General features: G+C 38.8%; 1 protein-coding gene across 3 annotated transcripts in view; it reads right to left on the minus strand.

Moving 5' to 3' along the window:
• Nucleotides 1-1,695: 1,695 nt before the first annotated feature.
• The window catches only part of LOC136665450 (limbin), a 32,206-nt gene continuing 18,470 nt past the window's right edge, over nt 1,696-15,431 (minus strand). For all 3 annotated transcript variants that reach the window (XM_066643089.1, XM_066643091.1, XM_066643088.1), the window contains exons 15-23: nt 14,892-15,163; nt 13,968-14,169; nt 12,711-12,854; nt 8,949-9,158; nt 6,809-7,011; nt 6,494-6,581; nt 6,268-6,407; nt 5,135-5,239; nt 1,696-3,852 (exon numbers count right to left, since the gene is read on the minus strand). In XM_066643089.1, the coding sequence (XP_066499186.1) occupies nt 3,426-3,852; nt 5,135-5,239; nt 6,268-6,407; nt 6,494-6,581; nt 6,809-7,011; nt 8,949-9,158; nt 12,711-12,854; nt 13,968-14,169; nt 14,892-15,163 (1,791 nt within the window). In that variant the 3' untranslated portion in view covers nt 1,696-3,425. The remainder of the gene's footprint in view (nt 3,853-5,134; nt 5,240-6,267; nt 6,408-6,493; nt 6,582-6,808; nt 7,012-8,948; nt 9,159-12,710; nt 12,855-13,967; nt 14,170-14,891; nt 15,164-15,431) is intronic.

The raw sequence follows: 15,431 nt of genomic DNA on the forward strand, positions 1-15,431 counted from the left end.
AAGGAGAGTGGGAATAGTAGACAAAGACCTAAAAAAGTTTCCAAAACTCAAAGGTCTAGTCAATCAGTGTCTGATCGCACCAACCATCCCTTTTTGATTGACAGTGGGCTCCAGGAAGACTTCCCTGCAGAAATGTAAATATAAAAATAAAATCCAGACTGGAATTCCTTATAATGTAAAATACACAATGCTTCTGGGAGAAAGTCCTTGGGACAGAGGAGACAAAACTAAACCATTAGTAACATCTGTTACTAATAATCCTTGCAACAGAGGAGGCTCTGTCCTGTTTGGGTCTAGGGCTGGACAGTTAATCGAAAATTAATCCAAATTGATATTCATGACCTTGCCTCTATCGATTATATTTATTTTCTTTTAATTCTGTTCATCATTTCTTTTTGATAATCTTTTTTGTTTAAATCTTTTGCTTGGCTTTAGTGAAGACGACACTGAACATAAAGAAGTCAAATGTAAACACTGAGAAAGAACAGTTTCAGACCAAAGTTCTCACAGAATGTTTCACATTTCACTCTTTGTTTTATTTTTGTGTCCTGTTTGAAATGGCACATGTTTCTCATTTCAGTCTTTTCTTTGGATTGCAGGCTACATAATTAACAGGGTCATGGATGAATTAGATCTTATGGGATCTACAGATATATCTCATTAAAAATCTAAGGCCCAAATGACTGTGCCTAATGCAAATGAAAGTTTCTTCCAAATTTGCTAATAGATCACAATCCTCCGGGGGTTTTTTTCATCCCTGATTAATGACACACTCTACAAATACGCTGTTTTGGAAATAGGCTGTTTATTTCTGTGAACTGCAGTAGAATTTATTGAGCACAGTACTGCCCAAAACACAAACGGCTCAGCGGAAATAAGGGCACACTTTTTTTAAGGGAATAATGAAGTCCCCTCAACATCCACCAATGTTCAACATCAACCTGGATGAAGACAGCATCCAATCTGCTCCAATGCCCTCACCACAAATCCACTATGAGATAGAGAGAAGTGAAAATGATTGAGCCAATTTTTAATTGAGCCAAGATTTTCTGCTCACATTTCCTTCCCAAACTATCCTAACCAGTCTGCATCACATTAATGAAGAGCTGGAGGAAGTTTGTTATGCAGGAGATGTTTTGTGAATGAATTTATGAATATGTTTTTGATCCTAGGTTAGCCTTGTTGACTGACCACATCTGTGGGAAGCAGAAAACTGTCTGCTTTTACGCCAAAATGTTCCTTTCAGTCTTTCCATTTGATTAATTAATCATATCCTTTTGAATGTCTCTCTCTCTCCCTCACATCTTTCAGTGTGATGCAAGTTAACACTTGCATCTGTAACATGAAAGAAAGGGTAGTTAATATTCTCCAAACAGAGCTGTCTAAGGACATTGTGGACTTTGTGTTAGTGGATGTTTGAAAAGACGCAGTGACTACCTTCACTTGACTCAGAGGAGCCTTGTGTGATGGGAACATTGCTGAGTAGAGTGGCCAAAATCCATACTTTTCCTTTAAAATAATACTAAAGTCAAGTAGAAATTATAGTAGTAAATTTCTTCTTTAACTTGAGGAAACATTTTAAATTATCTATTCAGAAAATACTCAAATAGGAAGTTACTTCCTACTTGAATAATCAGAAAATCAAAGTTTTTTATACATTTAAAAAAAATAAAAATAAATAATAATAATCTGTTAAATTTGTTTTAAATCCCTAGAACCTGTATTTAACTGACAAATGTACAAAGAGACATTTTTTATCACTGTGTTGTATCCTTACCTTTTAATTATTTAATAATCATTTGGGAACTGAGGATACTAATTGCCGAATCTTGCATATTACAGTTTCTCAAGCAATGCCATCTGAGGACTAAAAGGTCACACATTAAACATTCAGCTTTGCCTTCCTTAGACTGATATTTTTCATGATTCCCAGAATCTTGTCAAAATAATATGTACCATAGAGGGTGAAGAACCCAAATTTTTTGCAATCTTGTCTGCAATTATCTTTTTTCAAGTCAAGACCCAAAGAACATACAACCTACAGCAGGCCTAGTGCTAAAACAATGGATTGGCTAGGCAATGTTTGAAAATTCACATTTGTATGATCTTGTATCTTCAAAAAACATTATTCTTGGAGAAAATATGAATGAATGAAAAGAGTGAGAAAGAGGAAAAATGTGCCACTTTCTTTTGTATGATATTGCCCCTATGTGCTCATGTTATGCACATGCTCACAGATGTGTTAGCAAAGCACAATTATTCACACTTATGGCAACCTTTGTTTTCTGGTGAAATGTATTTGATTCAAGGGTTTGTTTTAATGCTGGAAATGACATTAAAATTGACAAAATATGGTAAGACACTGTGCTAGAGATGTAAAAGCATACTCAAGACTTGAAAATGTCTCAATTTTTTTGAGAAAATGCAAACATTTTACCATTTAAAGTGGTAAACTTTTACCATGCAAAGTGGTCACATTGAGTCACATTCTAATCATTTATAAATCGAGACATTTGATGAAGCATTAGTTCTCTAATAAGTTACTTGTGCATTTCATCTCATGACTAAAACCAAAGAACTTCCTGAGGACCTTCGGTTGTGCAATGTACTCCTCATAATACAGGGAAATGAATGATTATCAGGAAAAAATATTCAACATTTTGGAGCAGCTCAGCCAGAGTCCAGACCTGAATCCCATCAAAAATTTCAGGAGCCTTCCAACCTCAAAGAACTGACAATCATTGCAAAAGATTTGGAGCATTACACTGGTCCAAAATCCCAGTGGATACATGAAAATATGTTATTAGCAAATATAAGAATTGTTTGATTGCTTTGATGGAAAATAGAAGCTTTGCTACTGATTACTGAGAAAAGGAATTAATCATTCTGGACATGTTATTTTCATAGAAATGTAAAAGCAAACAAAGAGACAGTTTTTCATTTATACCTAATTTCCAGCCAGAATAAACCAACCAATCAAATATAAACTTGGAAATTAAAATTTGGCTTTGGGGTGAATATTTTTGAGCTTGACTGTGAATGCAGAATTATGGAGTAGTATAACCTTAGTCAAATTCTTGTTCAAGCAAGAATTGAGTGTTGGTGCAGTCTCTGCTCATATTTATTGGTGCTAAATATAAGTGTGGAAAAAATGGAACTTGGTTTATATTGCAATAATTTTCCATTATTTCTTTTATAGTTTTTTTCTTTTCAAAGAAATAGACCACCACATCCACTGTTGTTGCCTGAAGTTTGAACGTCTGTGACAGACAGTGGTGGCTATGATGGCAATTATGTTGGCAATTTCCACACAGAGTTAATATATCAATCCTACTCATAATAATGGATTATGAAATTTATGTAATGCATATTTACGATATATTTTATCACAAATTCAAACACTGTCTAATTGCTGTCTCCCTCCTTCAAGTATCTTCTAGAGGAGCCACTGTCCCTTTTTTAAACTTGAGGAAGCTTCTTTTCTTCCTGCGACTGTGGAGTGAGGTTTGAGAGCTGGTCTCCAGGTTTGCTGGTGTTGGGATACGGGAAATAAACAATCTCTCTCCAGATGTTGGACTCTCAAGGGCTACACCCACCTCATCACCACAGGTGATACCTTCAGGCCACACGTCCTCTCTGGCATCTCCCATCAGGGGCGCAGGACCAATGGCAGATTCCTCTTTGGCATTGACAGGTTCAGAGACCGACTGGCTGCTGCTCCCTGTTTGCTTTGCAGCAGAGGGTTTTGGTCGCTCATTTTCCTGCTCTGAAACCTTTGGTTTGCTTTTAGAAGGTGTGGCAGGAGCGATGGGGAAGAGCTTTTCTATCAGGTTCTGCTTCTTCTTCAGGAGTCTAAAGAGAAGGTTGCATCATGAAAAATCTGTTAAACAGCAAATATTTAGCTTCATCTCACACCCGTCTGAGGACTATATATATCTAGTAGGTTTAATAGAATGGTTGAGATAAATATATTGCACCTGTTTTTCACAGTTATTCTATTATGTATAGGGGGACAAATTAATTTTTAAACATTTTTCCTATTAAGAATCACATCTCCAAACACATAACAACAGTTTTTTACATGTGAAAATAGTTTAGATTCTTTTTCAAAATAATGAATCTTTCTTTTTTCAAGAGAATTTAAAAACAGAATTTGGGGCGCTGTTAAGTTCCTTCTTTTCTTCTTTCTCTTCTTTAAATAAAATCAATGCATTAAAATAAGAAAATAAATATACACTAAAGCATCATCAAATGAAGGAAGGCCGTTTCTGAGAGATATACTTTTTCCATTTCTCCCAAATTTCCTCAGCAATGAATTTTTAACACAGTGGAACCTTCACGTCAAATCTGAGAGTAAAGGAAAGAGGGGGAAACAAGCCACAAGCTCATATTGAAGCACGATTCTATTGTATTACCATTATGTGCTGCTATGTTTTGTTTCCCTGTGTCTGTTTTTGATTTTCACATTGTTGGTGTATGTTTCCATTGCTTTGTGTTCTTTACATCATCCCTTTCATGTTTCCGTTGCCATTCCTTGTCTGGTGTCTCTTTTAATTGCTTTACAGTTTTTTGTCATAATTGAATGCAGCTCTAGGTTGTAAGGTATTATCTGCTTTAGGTTGTGTGTGTTTATTGCTCTGTTTATGCTTTTTAAATTTGAAAAAATCTCCTCACACTTGTATCCCCCTGCTTTGTTTTATCACCTTACATTTTTCATGACAAATTCAAGCAATGATCTCGATCACAGACCCTCTCATAAAAAAAGGAGTTAACAAATTGCAGGAGGTCCATCCTGAAGCACATTAGACTGAACTTCAACCATTAAAATAAATGTTTGATCAGCTGGATTTTTACACAACACAGAAATTTGTCTTGGATTCTTTGTGAAAGATTTGTATTTGCTTTAAAAAATTTATTTGCATCTGTAATTATCAGGCTAGCTGCAAAGTGTATGATATATCTTTGCCTGTATTTGATAAAAAAATACCTTCTTAACACCCTTAGCACTGTGTAAAACAAACTCCCGATTCACCACATGTGTCTGTAAACCATGGTGTTCATTTTCATGACCACCTTAAACCTCTCTTTGGGACACACTCATCAGGACTATGACCGAGAGAGCTTTTGCACTAACCTGTCTGTTTCTCTGTCTGGGAGCTGAGAGTAGGATGCAAGGTTCCTCTTGATTATGTCATTTTTTAGTCTGTCCACCAGCATGTTGCAGAATCCAGGTGTCCGCCTGCATCAGACAATCCAGTTTAATGCAGTTTTATTCATAAAAACTTGGTCTCAAAGAAGCTTAAATAAAAGCATGTCCAGGCCTGTAGTGAGTGTTTCCAAGGGGGAAAACAGCATAAGTCTTTTTGAGTATGAAGCAGGTCCTAAGAAAAATCTTCAACAGTTTCATGATGTGTTCTTAAAAAACAGTTATTCGCAGGTGTGCACATATAATGAAGAATCTCAGTGTCTTATTAAATTGAATGGGCACTTGCCCATTGTTCCTAATAAGCATAAGTATGCACACACTAATCTCCATAAAAGGGCCGTGTGCACACATGGAAACCACAGCAAATTACAAATCACTGATATAATTAGACCTGTTTTAAGGGGGCTACAGCCCAAGTAAATGTTCCTTAGACCCAAAATATCCTGTAAAAAAGTACTGTCCTGTATTTGGACACTAAAAGTTGTGTTCTGTGTTGAACCGATACTATCTCAAAAAAGGATCAAACCCAACACCCCCACCCTTATTGTAATTGAAACCCTGTAATATTATACTACAATATTATATTATAAAAGTGTAGAAGTGGAAAAAAAAAACATATTGTGCTCTTAAGTGTCCGTTTATTCTGTTTTTATCTAAAAACAAATCTCAGCTAAGAAAATTATTTTGAATGTCAGAATCTTTATGAAAAATGCATAAGTGAGTTTTAAGTAAAGAAATAAATAAGAAAATTCTTCTTAAGATCAGTTGAAGAATGAGGGCCATTGAGAGGAGCTAATACTGGACTATGAAGTGACCGATACAGTCGTTTGTCTCTTCTGACGGGCCTTTCATTTACAGTCATGTAAAATACCAAAACTTGCTACCTGGATATAACCTAACTGAAGGAAGCTTATGCTAAACACAACCCCACACTCAAATTACTTAGTGTTTAACCTGAATTTCCTTTATAGTCATGATGCATAATTTAAGAAATATTAAAAGAAATATTTGCTTCATCTTGTGTGTGTGTTTGTGTGTGTGTGTGTGTGTGTGTGTATTACCCTGCTTTAGGACTCAATGCGTCTATGAGTGACTGTAGTTCTCCTTCAGGTAGTGTAGGGAGAAGAAGGCGAAGCAGCTCCTGGAGAACCAGGACTGACACACCACTGAACTTCACCAGCACTGCAGATAAGGCTAAGTCCTGCACATGCACTTAAATTTAGTAGTCATGTAGGGCCAACACACTAATTAACAGACACACAAATACACAAATACAGGTGGGGTCACCTGGTCACAGAGGGTATAAAGTCGCTTCAGCTCCAGCTGGTTCCTCAGATCCTCCATAACCTGTTGCCTCCTACTTGCCTTCCTAAACCTAGACACAAACAAACATTCCAAAAAAAGTTGCATGAAATGGGGTTCAATGTGTAATCCTTTTAAATTATAAAATGCACTTAGTTTACACTTTGTTTAATTAAAGGGGTAATTATTTTTTAGACAGTGCTACTTAGTAATGAACAACTTTTTTCAGTCAACTAATTATGCTTTCAAAAACACCCCAGAAGATGTGTGTGAATGTGTGTCTGTGTGTTTGTGTCTCACCTTTCGCTTAGAGTGTGTATGAGGTCCTCTCTCTGACAAAGGGCCTCCTGCAGGTTTGCAGCCATCCTGCAGTTTTTATCCAGAATAAAAAACTCATCATCAGTCTCACCGTTATCATCATCATCGACCTTCTCAAAGCCAAAAGCTAACTCCTCCCACTCTGACTCCGCCTTCTGCAACTTAAGTTCCGCCTCCTCTAAGGCCTAGAGAGTAAACAATCTGCAGTTAAGTGTTTGTGAATGTATTTAAAGCATTGAATACCATTACAGCATAACAGCTCTATCCGCTGCTGAATACACGCATCTTTATTATTATTACTATTATTATAATGATATTAAAATAAATATACAGTAATTCATTACGGGCTGATAATAGTTTCAAATAACTGTAACTCTGTAACTTGCACATAGTCATAGGTCTATAAATAGGCAAGAGGCTGATACACAGTGTGTGACATATCTTTTTTTTGGCCCTACCAAAACCTAGCTAACTGACAAATAAGGCGACAACATGTTTTCAGATATCATGACGATTTTTTTCCATGAACGATAATGACTGTTTAATGAGATGATTTAACACTGTTTATTGCTGCAGCCACATGTTGTCATTCAACTAAATTGAATTTGTTTGTAATACCATGACTGAGGCCACCAAACCACTCATTCTTCCTTACCTCAACCTCTGAAAAAAACATCTATTACAGCGCAGCCTCCAACATTTCATTCTCACTCAACAATGAAAGGAGAAGCCCATATTTATGTATGCACAAGGTTATTATAATATATAATACATTGACTATGAATAGGTAAATGTGGGCATTACGGAGGAGGAACATGAGGCTGGTTCACCTGCGCACGTTTTGAAGTTTGTGATTTATAAAGAGAAAGCAGCATTTGGATTTTACATATGTGAATTATTTTGGGCACACGCTATTTTCTGGCTTTTGTGTGCACACACACTTTCACGCCAGAGTCCATGCAGAGTTTTATAAATGAGGCCCCTGGTCTCAGTGGGTCATCAGTCCCATGTAAAATGGCAAGAAATCAGAACAGTTCTGTGGATGTGGTGTATGTTCACGGCATGGAATCTTAAGGAATTTTAAGAAGACATTTCTTTCACATCACACAGTCTTTGTCCATTTTGTTTGTACCTTTGCTGTTGTAAATGCCAAAGTGGCACCCAGACTTTTAAGTTGAATCAGGACTGTAACTAAGTTTCTTTTTTTCACCTCAGGTTTACATCGAATAGCCCGACCACATGAAGTCAAAATAGTGAGTCTGGTAAGTCAGCCTGGAGGTGGAGTCTGTTTAGAGCACCTGTATGCTTAAAAAATATATTAATATTTGTTGTCAGTGTATTGATAATATATCGCCAAAAAAGTGAAGAGGCCAATTTACATTTCTGTGTTGATTTGACACAGTCTGCAACCCTCAGCGCCCCCATTACACCGCCACAACACTAGGGCTAAATCACAAACACCTTCCTCTACACTATGTAGTACACAATGAAGTGATGTAGTAGTATTACTTTTATAAATCTATACCTTTATAAATGGTCTCATTTTTTTTCTGAGACGTCCATATTTTTCCTTTGTTTAAACATTTTATTCATCCCTGATGTACACACCATGTCTGAGGAAATCTCTTGTCATGAATGTGCTGCTGTCTGTGTCTCTCTGTTTGTGGAGGAACTGAACTTCTTCAGTTTAACTTAAACAATGTCCGTCTGACTACTGACCAATCATAATCGTTGTGGTCTGCAACGACACAGCACATAGTTACATTTCTGGAAAGGGTGCGTGTCAGGCTACAGCATAGGGTTTGCGCTTCAACACAGAATATAAATTGGGCTTTACTATGTCATTCCACTTTGGTCAGGACCCCCATTCTGCAGGTGTTATTTGAGTCTAGGATCGTTCTTGGTACTGCAGTGAATCTGAAATTATGGTGGGGTTAGTGTGTATTGTGCTGGTACAAGTGGATCAGACATGGCAGTGCTGCTGAGTTTTTAAAGCTGTCATTGACACTAAAACAGTCCATCATCCAAAAATATCCAGACAAATTGATACACACATTCTGTGCTTCAGTGTATCTCGTAGATGTTGTAATAGCATGTCGGGGGTGTGCACGTGCATACTCACCAGGCTGTGTGTGTGTATGCTTTTTGAGAGCTCCTGTGTTGCAGGTGATTGCCAGAGGTACTCTAATAGTAGACTCTGTAGGGACAAAAGTGCGGAGTGTGTTTCCAGGGCTCTAATCCTTCTCTGTGATTTCTCCCACTGCAGGGCAGCAATCGCTCTCCCCACACTCAGCTCACACACACACAACTGCTGCTCCACATCCTCACACACCTGAGACACAGAGAAACATCACGTGATGTATTTCGATCAGCATCATTATATTCACAATGAAATTACCGATTCAGGTATAGTCTGTTGACCACCCAGTGGGCCACTACACGTGATTCAGTCCTGAATGTTGGCATCAGGCCCGATGTCATATGTTATGGGCTAGAAGCTTGCTGCATATGCAGCCACTATGAAGCTTATATTGATTAAAGCAATTCTAGTTTGTCTTTTACTTTACAATCTCAGAGAAAAAGGTATGGTACAAGTAATGTCACAAAATTTACCTTTAAAAGGTACAGCAGTGGTGGTAAAGTCCAGTTGTGTTCCCTAAAGGTTCATTACATACTCTTCTCCAGAAGAAGAGGGGGATATCTGTAATCTTTCATTATAGAACTGTGTAAAATAAAATAACAAAAGACAAGTCCTGGAGATGAAGTGGGGTGTATGAAATCAAAACAACTTTAAATCTGCAATTATAATAGTATATGGGACAATTACATTCTCTAATTAAAGGTACTAAATAAGTTCCCTTGGGGGTACCACCACTACTTTACCTTAAACTGCACAATGTAGTTTTGGAGAAAGGCAGGGTACAAAATTTTGCATATCTTTTGCTTCTGATTATATATTTTGCTTGGCAATTTTTTTTTATGTTGGTCTCTGATTGAGATGCACGATGTGTTATTGTGAAAATGCATCATTATATTTCTTCTCTACTGACTCATTGCTTTGAGCTCTAACAAAAAAATTCACTGTCGATCTATTCACCCAACCATTACTGTGTCTATCCATGCCGCTGATAACAGTGCAGAAAAATCACAGTAACATACACAGAAAATGTGTGTGTGTGTGTGAGAGAGAGAGAGAGAGAGAGAGAGAGAGAACTTCTGTATCTCAAGCAGAACTGATGCTATTCTTTTCCTGAGGATACACACAATTACACATGCCCACGCAAAACTCTGACTGTGTGTGTGTGTTTTGGAGAAAAGCCTCCAGTCACAGCAGCGATGGCTCAGTCTATTTTTCAGAATCTCAGCAGATGTGCTACTCTGCGCGCGCGCGTGTGTGTGTGTATGTGTATCTGATTATGGGTCAGGACTGCATGCAGGAGTGTGCGCGTGAGTGTATGTATGCGCATATGTGCTTTAAAGAAAATGCTACTTAAAAGTCATTTCTATTCTTGTTTAATTGGACAAAACATATTTCCCTACATTACGTACCTAATAAAGACTAGATTCATTTCATGTAGATTCATTTATGATGCAACACAACATGACCGATTGTGCCTACATACTAGAAGGTGACGGGGTTTCAGAACCGCATTCCTCAGATGTATTTCAGTTAGGATGCTGCATCATCTCTGACGGATCACTAATCTGCCTTAATGCAGTTAACGATGCTCCATCAAGCATCAAAAAAGTTCATAACCTTTCAACTTTTGCGGCAATAGACTCTGATGTGTCAACCAATAGAAATGAGGATGGGCTGCACAGACTGACGACCAGAATGGTCCAGAATCCAGAATGGAGGAAAGGTGAATCAGGGCAGTGCACACTTTCCCAGTTTTGTATGACACCAGATTGGCAGAATATAAAGATTCACCTGGCACAGTGTGTCAGTTTTTAATAGCCCACATTTCTTTCCCGTTGTAATATGTTTCGCATTTTGAGCTACAAACTCTGCTCCACGTACACGCCTTCAAGACGGACAAGCGATGCATGCGTATGCATCTACCACTCTGTCCTTATGTTGTCTAGTGTGTAGGCACCCTGCAACATGAAGAAAGCTGGAAAATCATGGCCATTATAACAGAAAGCTCCAAGGCCAAATGTCAGCTTATAGGTGTTATAAGCCTCACAGTATTAGGCTTTGAAACTGGAGTGGACTCTTCTCTGAAGACATGGAGCTCCATCCATTAAACACTGGGAGGTGTTGGAGTGGTGTTTGTGATCTAAAACTAATCACCAACACCAGTACCAACCTCATTAATCGTTTAGGTGAATGCTATCATATCCTTAAAGCTAATGTCCCAACAGTTAGGGTAAACACACATAAGTAGAAACTTTAACAAAGGAGTAAACTATCTTTAAATTCATAATCCATTAGAAATCCTGGAAAAGCAGGAGTCTATTGATATTTTTACACTGCTGTGTAACTACTCTACTCAGCTCAGCTTTTCTGCTTCTCTATCAGGTAAATTTGGTCCTGGTCCTGGAACTGGGTTCTTTTTTTAGTGCCTGCTCTCTCATGGTTCCAAGCGAGTTTAGTAGGAACAAAACAGTGGCATGTAAACCTTGCAGAGCACTGATTGTCCTGAGAGAGTCATCACTCTACGCCACGCAATGCAGACACCCTGCAAAAACTCACTGTCTGTAAAATCTCCAGTTGCAGCAGAGATCAAATTTGTTTTTATCCGACTCACAATGGCATCTTGTAAAATTACAGTGGTCTTTTGAAAAGGTTCAAACGACCCTTGGATCGGTGGCTGACAAAAGAGTCCAGTGAGGGCTGGACACTGCAACAAGGAAGGAACAAACTCTACTGACCTGTTTGAACTGATGATGTCTTCAGTTCCAAACAACAACAGCAACATGACAATACACGATGAGTAAACAATGCTTAATGTCGCCACCACCATTGTTGAGGTTTCCAAATCCCGCCGTTCCAGTTCGAGGGTTTTGAGATGACACCAGATACATTTTGTTGGGAGATGTGGGAGTACGGTAGTACCATGCATTGGAAAAGCTCCATAAAACATGTGGCCATGCAGCTTAAAAGTCCTCAAATCATTTATTTGAGGAAACACTGAAAGAATAGATGTCTACAAAACTTTGACCATACAGTGTTTTACTCATATGATTCATAAAATCCACATTATTTGAATGGTCTCAAGCATGTTCTCCATGCTGAAAAACCCGACTCTTACATGTTTTACTGATCTTTCTCTCCTTCCCCTGGGATTTGGCTTTAATCCAGTTCTTTAATCCTAATCATACTCTGCCATTCTGATTGACTTACAACCTCTGAACTACTATCTGATTAGACAGGCTTTATAAATATCTGATCAAACAAACACACAACTGGTGTCCTTTTATTAATGATGACCATCTGTCAAATGATTTTACACCAGCTCAACATGTCATGATTAAATCTATCTCCTGCATAGCATTCTTTTATTTACTTTCTTCCGTTTATTTATTTGCAAAATTTCTTCTTAGAAAAATTAAATTCTTCTACATTTCAGAAGATTAAAAATATGTGTGTAACAACAATTTTGCTTTTTTTTTCATGGAATCAGGGATTACTAAAGACAATTAAACAAATTCTCCTTTTTTTGTGTTTCTGATCGAACTGATTACTAATTAAAATAGTAGAAATTGAAGACCAAATAACGGTTTTCTGTTATAGCACTTTGTTACACTTTAGGTACATATAATAAATTGAATATAGTACTAAGATTTTTAATCAGTTAACTGGTCTGTTAGTTGAAAGTATAACATTGATGTTATTCAACAGTTTAGTTTTAATGTTTGTTCAGGATGAATTTTTCCTCACCTCCTCTTGAGTGTTCTCCCTCTCTCTCTGCAGCTGATAAAAGTGAATTCTCTCCTCCATTCTCATCTTAAATCTCTGCACATTAGCCATGTCTTCAGCACAGACTCCCACCTCTAGAGGGCAGTCTCCAGAGCTCAGCACCTTCTAAAAAATGACAAGACGGAGGAAGAGAGCATACATAATGAGAGAAGGCTGGTCTAGTCAGAAAGATCATTCAAATACAGCCCAGAAATTCAATCTGCACTTAAGTGCCCCCTGGGAAACAGCTTCTTCATGTCCATCATATTGAATTATTTATTGATTGATTGATGGAATGCCAACATAAAGAATGCGAAGAAGTATGTTGGCAGTGACAGTTACAAGGTTTGACATGGATGTGTTCATTTACATACTGAAAGGCAGTATAAATAAGCCTTATTGCAGAGAGTAGTCAGACTTTCTAGGGTTAATAAGCAGCCTTAAATGCTTGGTGTCCTGCTTTAACACACGGAGGAACTGAGAACTGACGATTTTATTCAGACTAAAACACTCATGCCCCATCCAGACAGACATCAAAACACCACAACCCATGAGTGAAAGAGGTTTAATCCCTAATCACTCCATACTCCTTATGTAGTGTACTATGCAAGTCAAGAATGTACTGAATCTAGATGTATTTATGTAATTCATTATAGAGGGAATGAATAGCAGTTTCACAGTTTGAGTTTTCATTGTCCGCGCGAGAACAGTGATGTTTAAAAAAAAAACTGTACCTTGGTGAGTGTTTTTAAAACCTCCATTATTAATGACTGACAATGCAGTTTTCGTGTGGATGGGAGGAAATAAAATACACAAAAAAAAAAGCTTTGTTTTTAAAAATATCTGGATATTTTTAAAGATCAATCACACAGCTCCAGGGAGGTTGTGGGTTCGAGTCCCGCTCCGGGTGACTGTCTGTGAGGAGTCTGGTGTGTTTTCCCTGTTTCTGCGTGGGTTTCCTCCGGGTGCTCCGGTTTCCTCCCACAGTCCAAAAACACACGGTGGATTGGTGGATTGGTGACTCAAAAGTGTCTGTAGGTCTGAGTGTGTGTGTTGCCCTGTGAAGGACTGGCACACCTCCAGGGTGTATTCCCACCTTGCGCCCAATGATTCCCGGTAGGCTCTGGACACACCGCGACTCTGAACTGGATAAGCGCTTACAGATAATGAATGAATGAATGAACGGATCTGTGTGGACATGGTATCAGACTGAAAAGAGTGTTGGAGAGAGAACCTTACCTTTCTTTCTGCCAGAGTCATGGGGTCACGGGGGTCAGGGCTATTGACAAGGGGTTTGGTCGTTGTGAGGTGGGGTCTGGCTCGTGAGAGAGCATGTGACAGCACTAGACATCGATCCAGACGACACACACACTTCACATACTCCAACCTCACACGGAGCAGGTCAGACTCAGAGAGAGCGCACTGAGATGTACACACACTCCTGCACAAGAGAGGGAAAGGTGATACTCGTACACACACACACACACACACACACACACACACACACACACACACACACATACTTACATACACATACATACACACACAATCCTTGTCTGTATTTTGAAATGTGAATTATCTCAATCTTAATACCAGGAGACAGATCCCTGCTGATGCCTCAGCCGGTATTCTTTAGCCTTTTTTACATACGAACTCCATCCTTTTGCACATATCATACAGACAGAGATTTTCTGTATCAGATGTGTTCTCACAGCTGGAAATATTTTGAGTCATCCTGCTGAGCTCGTGAACAGTGGAGAAAAGTAGCTAAATCTCCTTTTGTGTCGCACTTATCACAGATCCAGAAAAGCAGCAGGTTTCTGTTTTATTTTCTTTTATTTATTTCTATAACACTCTGTAAATGACCCAGTCAGCTCCACAGCGTCATAACGCTTTCTTTGAAGCTCAGAGCTCTTTCTGAAGCTTTTTTGTCTTGACTCCCACTGACACCGTCATGGTTCATGCTAAAGGACCCACTATTCTTTGGTTCCAGCTGGGAACAAACTTTCCTGGCTCAGGAAATTATGTTGGTGGAAATGTGCCAAAATAGGTTCACAAACCAGTTCCACGTTGGTGGAAAAGGGGCTACGTGTTCAATCAAGACTCACTGATAGGTGGAATTGGTGACAAGAGGTTTTCAGAGATTAAAAACCTCCATCTCACCTGTAGTACTGAGCCAGTTTTTCTCTCAGTTTCCCCTGTTTCTGCAGCTCTTGGTGTCTTTTCTGTTGGATGGAGCTCCTTGCTGCTTGCAGGCTTGCTGCTGCTTCCTGTCCCCTCACACGCAGTCTCTTCTGGGCTTCAGCCACAGCCTTGCCTCCCATCTCCCTCTGTAGCAGCCAGTGTGGAATCCCCAGCTCCCGCAGAGCCTCAGACACGCCACGGTCCACTGCCTTCAGTTCCACTGCCGCCTCCTGCAGAACACAAAGCAGCACCTGCCGGGCACAGCACAGGTCAGTCAGAGGACACTCTCACAAAACACAGCACTTATCTTAGCATCTAATCTTCTGAGGCCATGGTGCACTAACAAATTTATGTGCACAGACGCTATTCAATTATTTTAGGTTTTTGTACAAACCCAAGTGCCTTGTAGTTTCTGTACCACTTTTTCGTATACTATCACTTTAAAAATACAATTTACAAGGTCACTACAGTGGTAAGAATGATCCACCACCCAAACTATACCTGCTCTGTGGGGGTCCT

Source organism: Hoplias malabaricus, chromosome 13 (assembly GCF_029633855.1).
Source record: "Hoplias malabaricus isolate fHopMal1 chromosome 13, fHopMal1.hap1, whole genome shotgun sequence".
Lineage (NCBI taxonomy): Eukaryota > Metazoa > Chordata > Actinopteri > Characiformes > Erythrinidae > Hoplias > Hoplias malabaricus.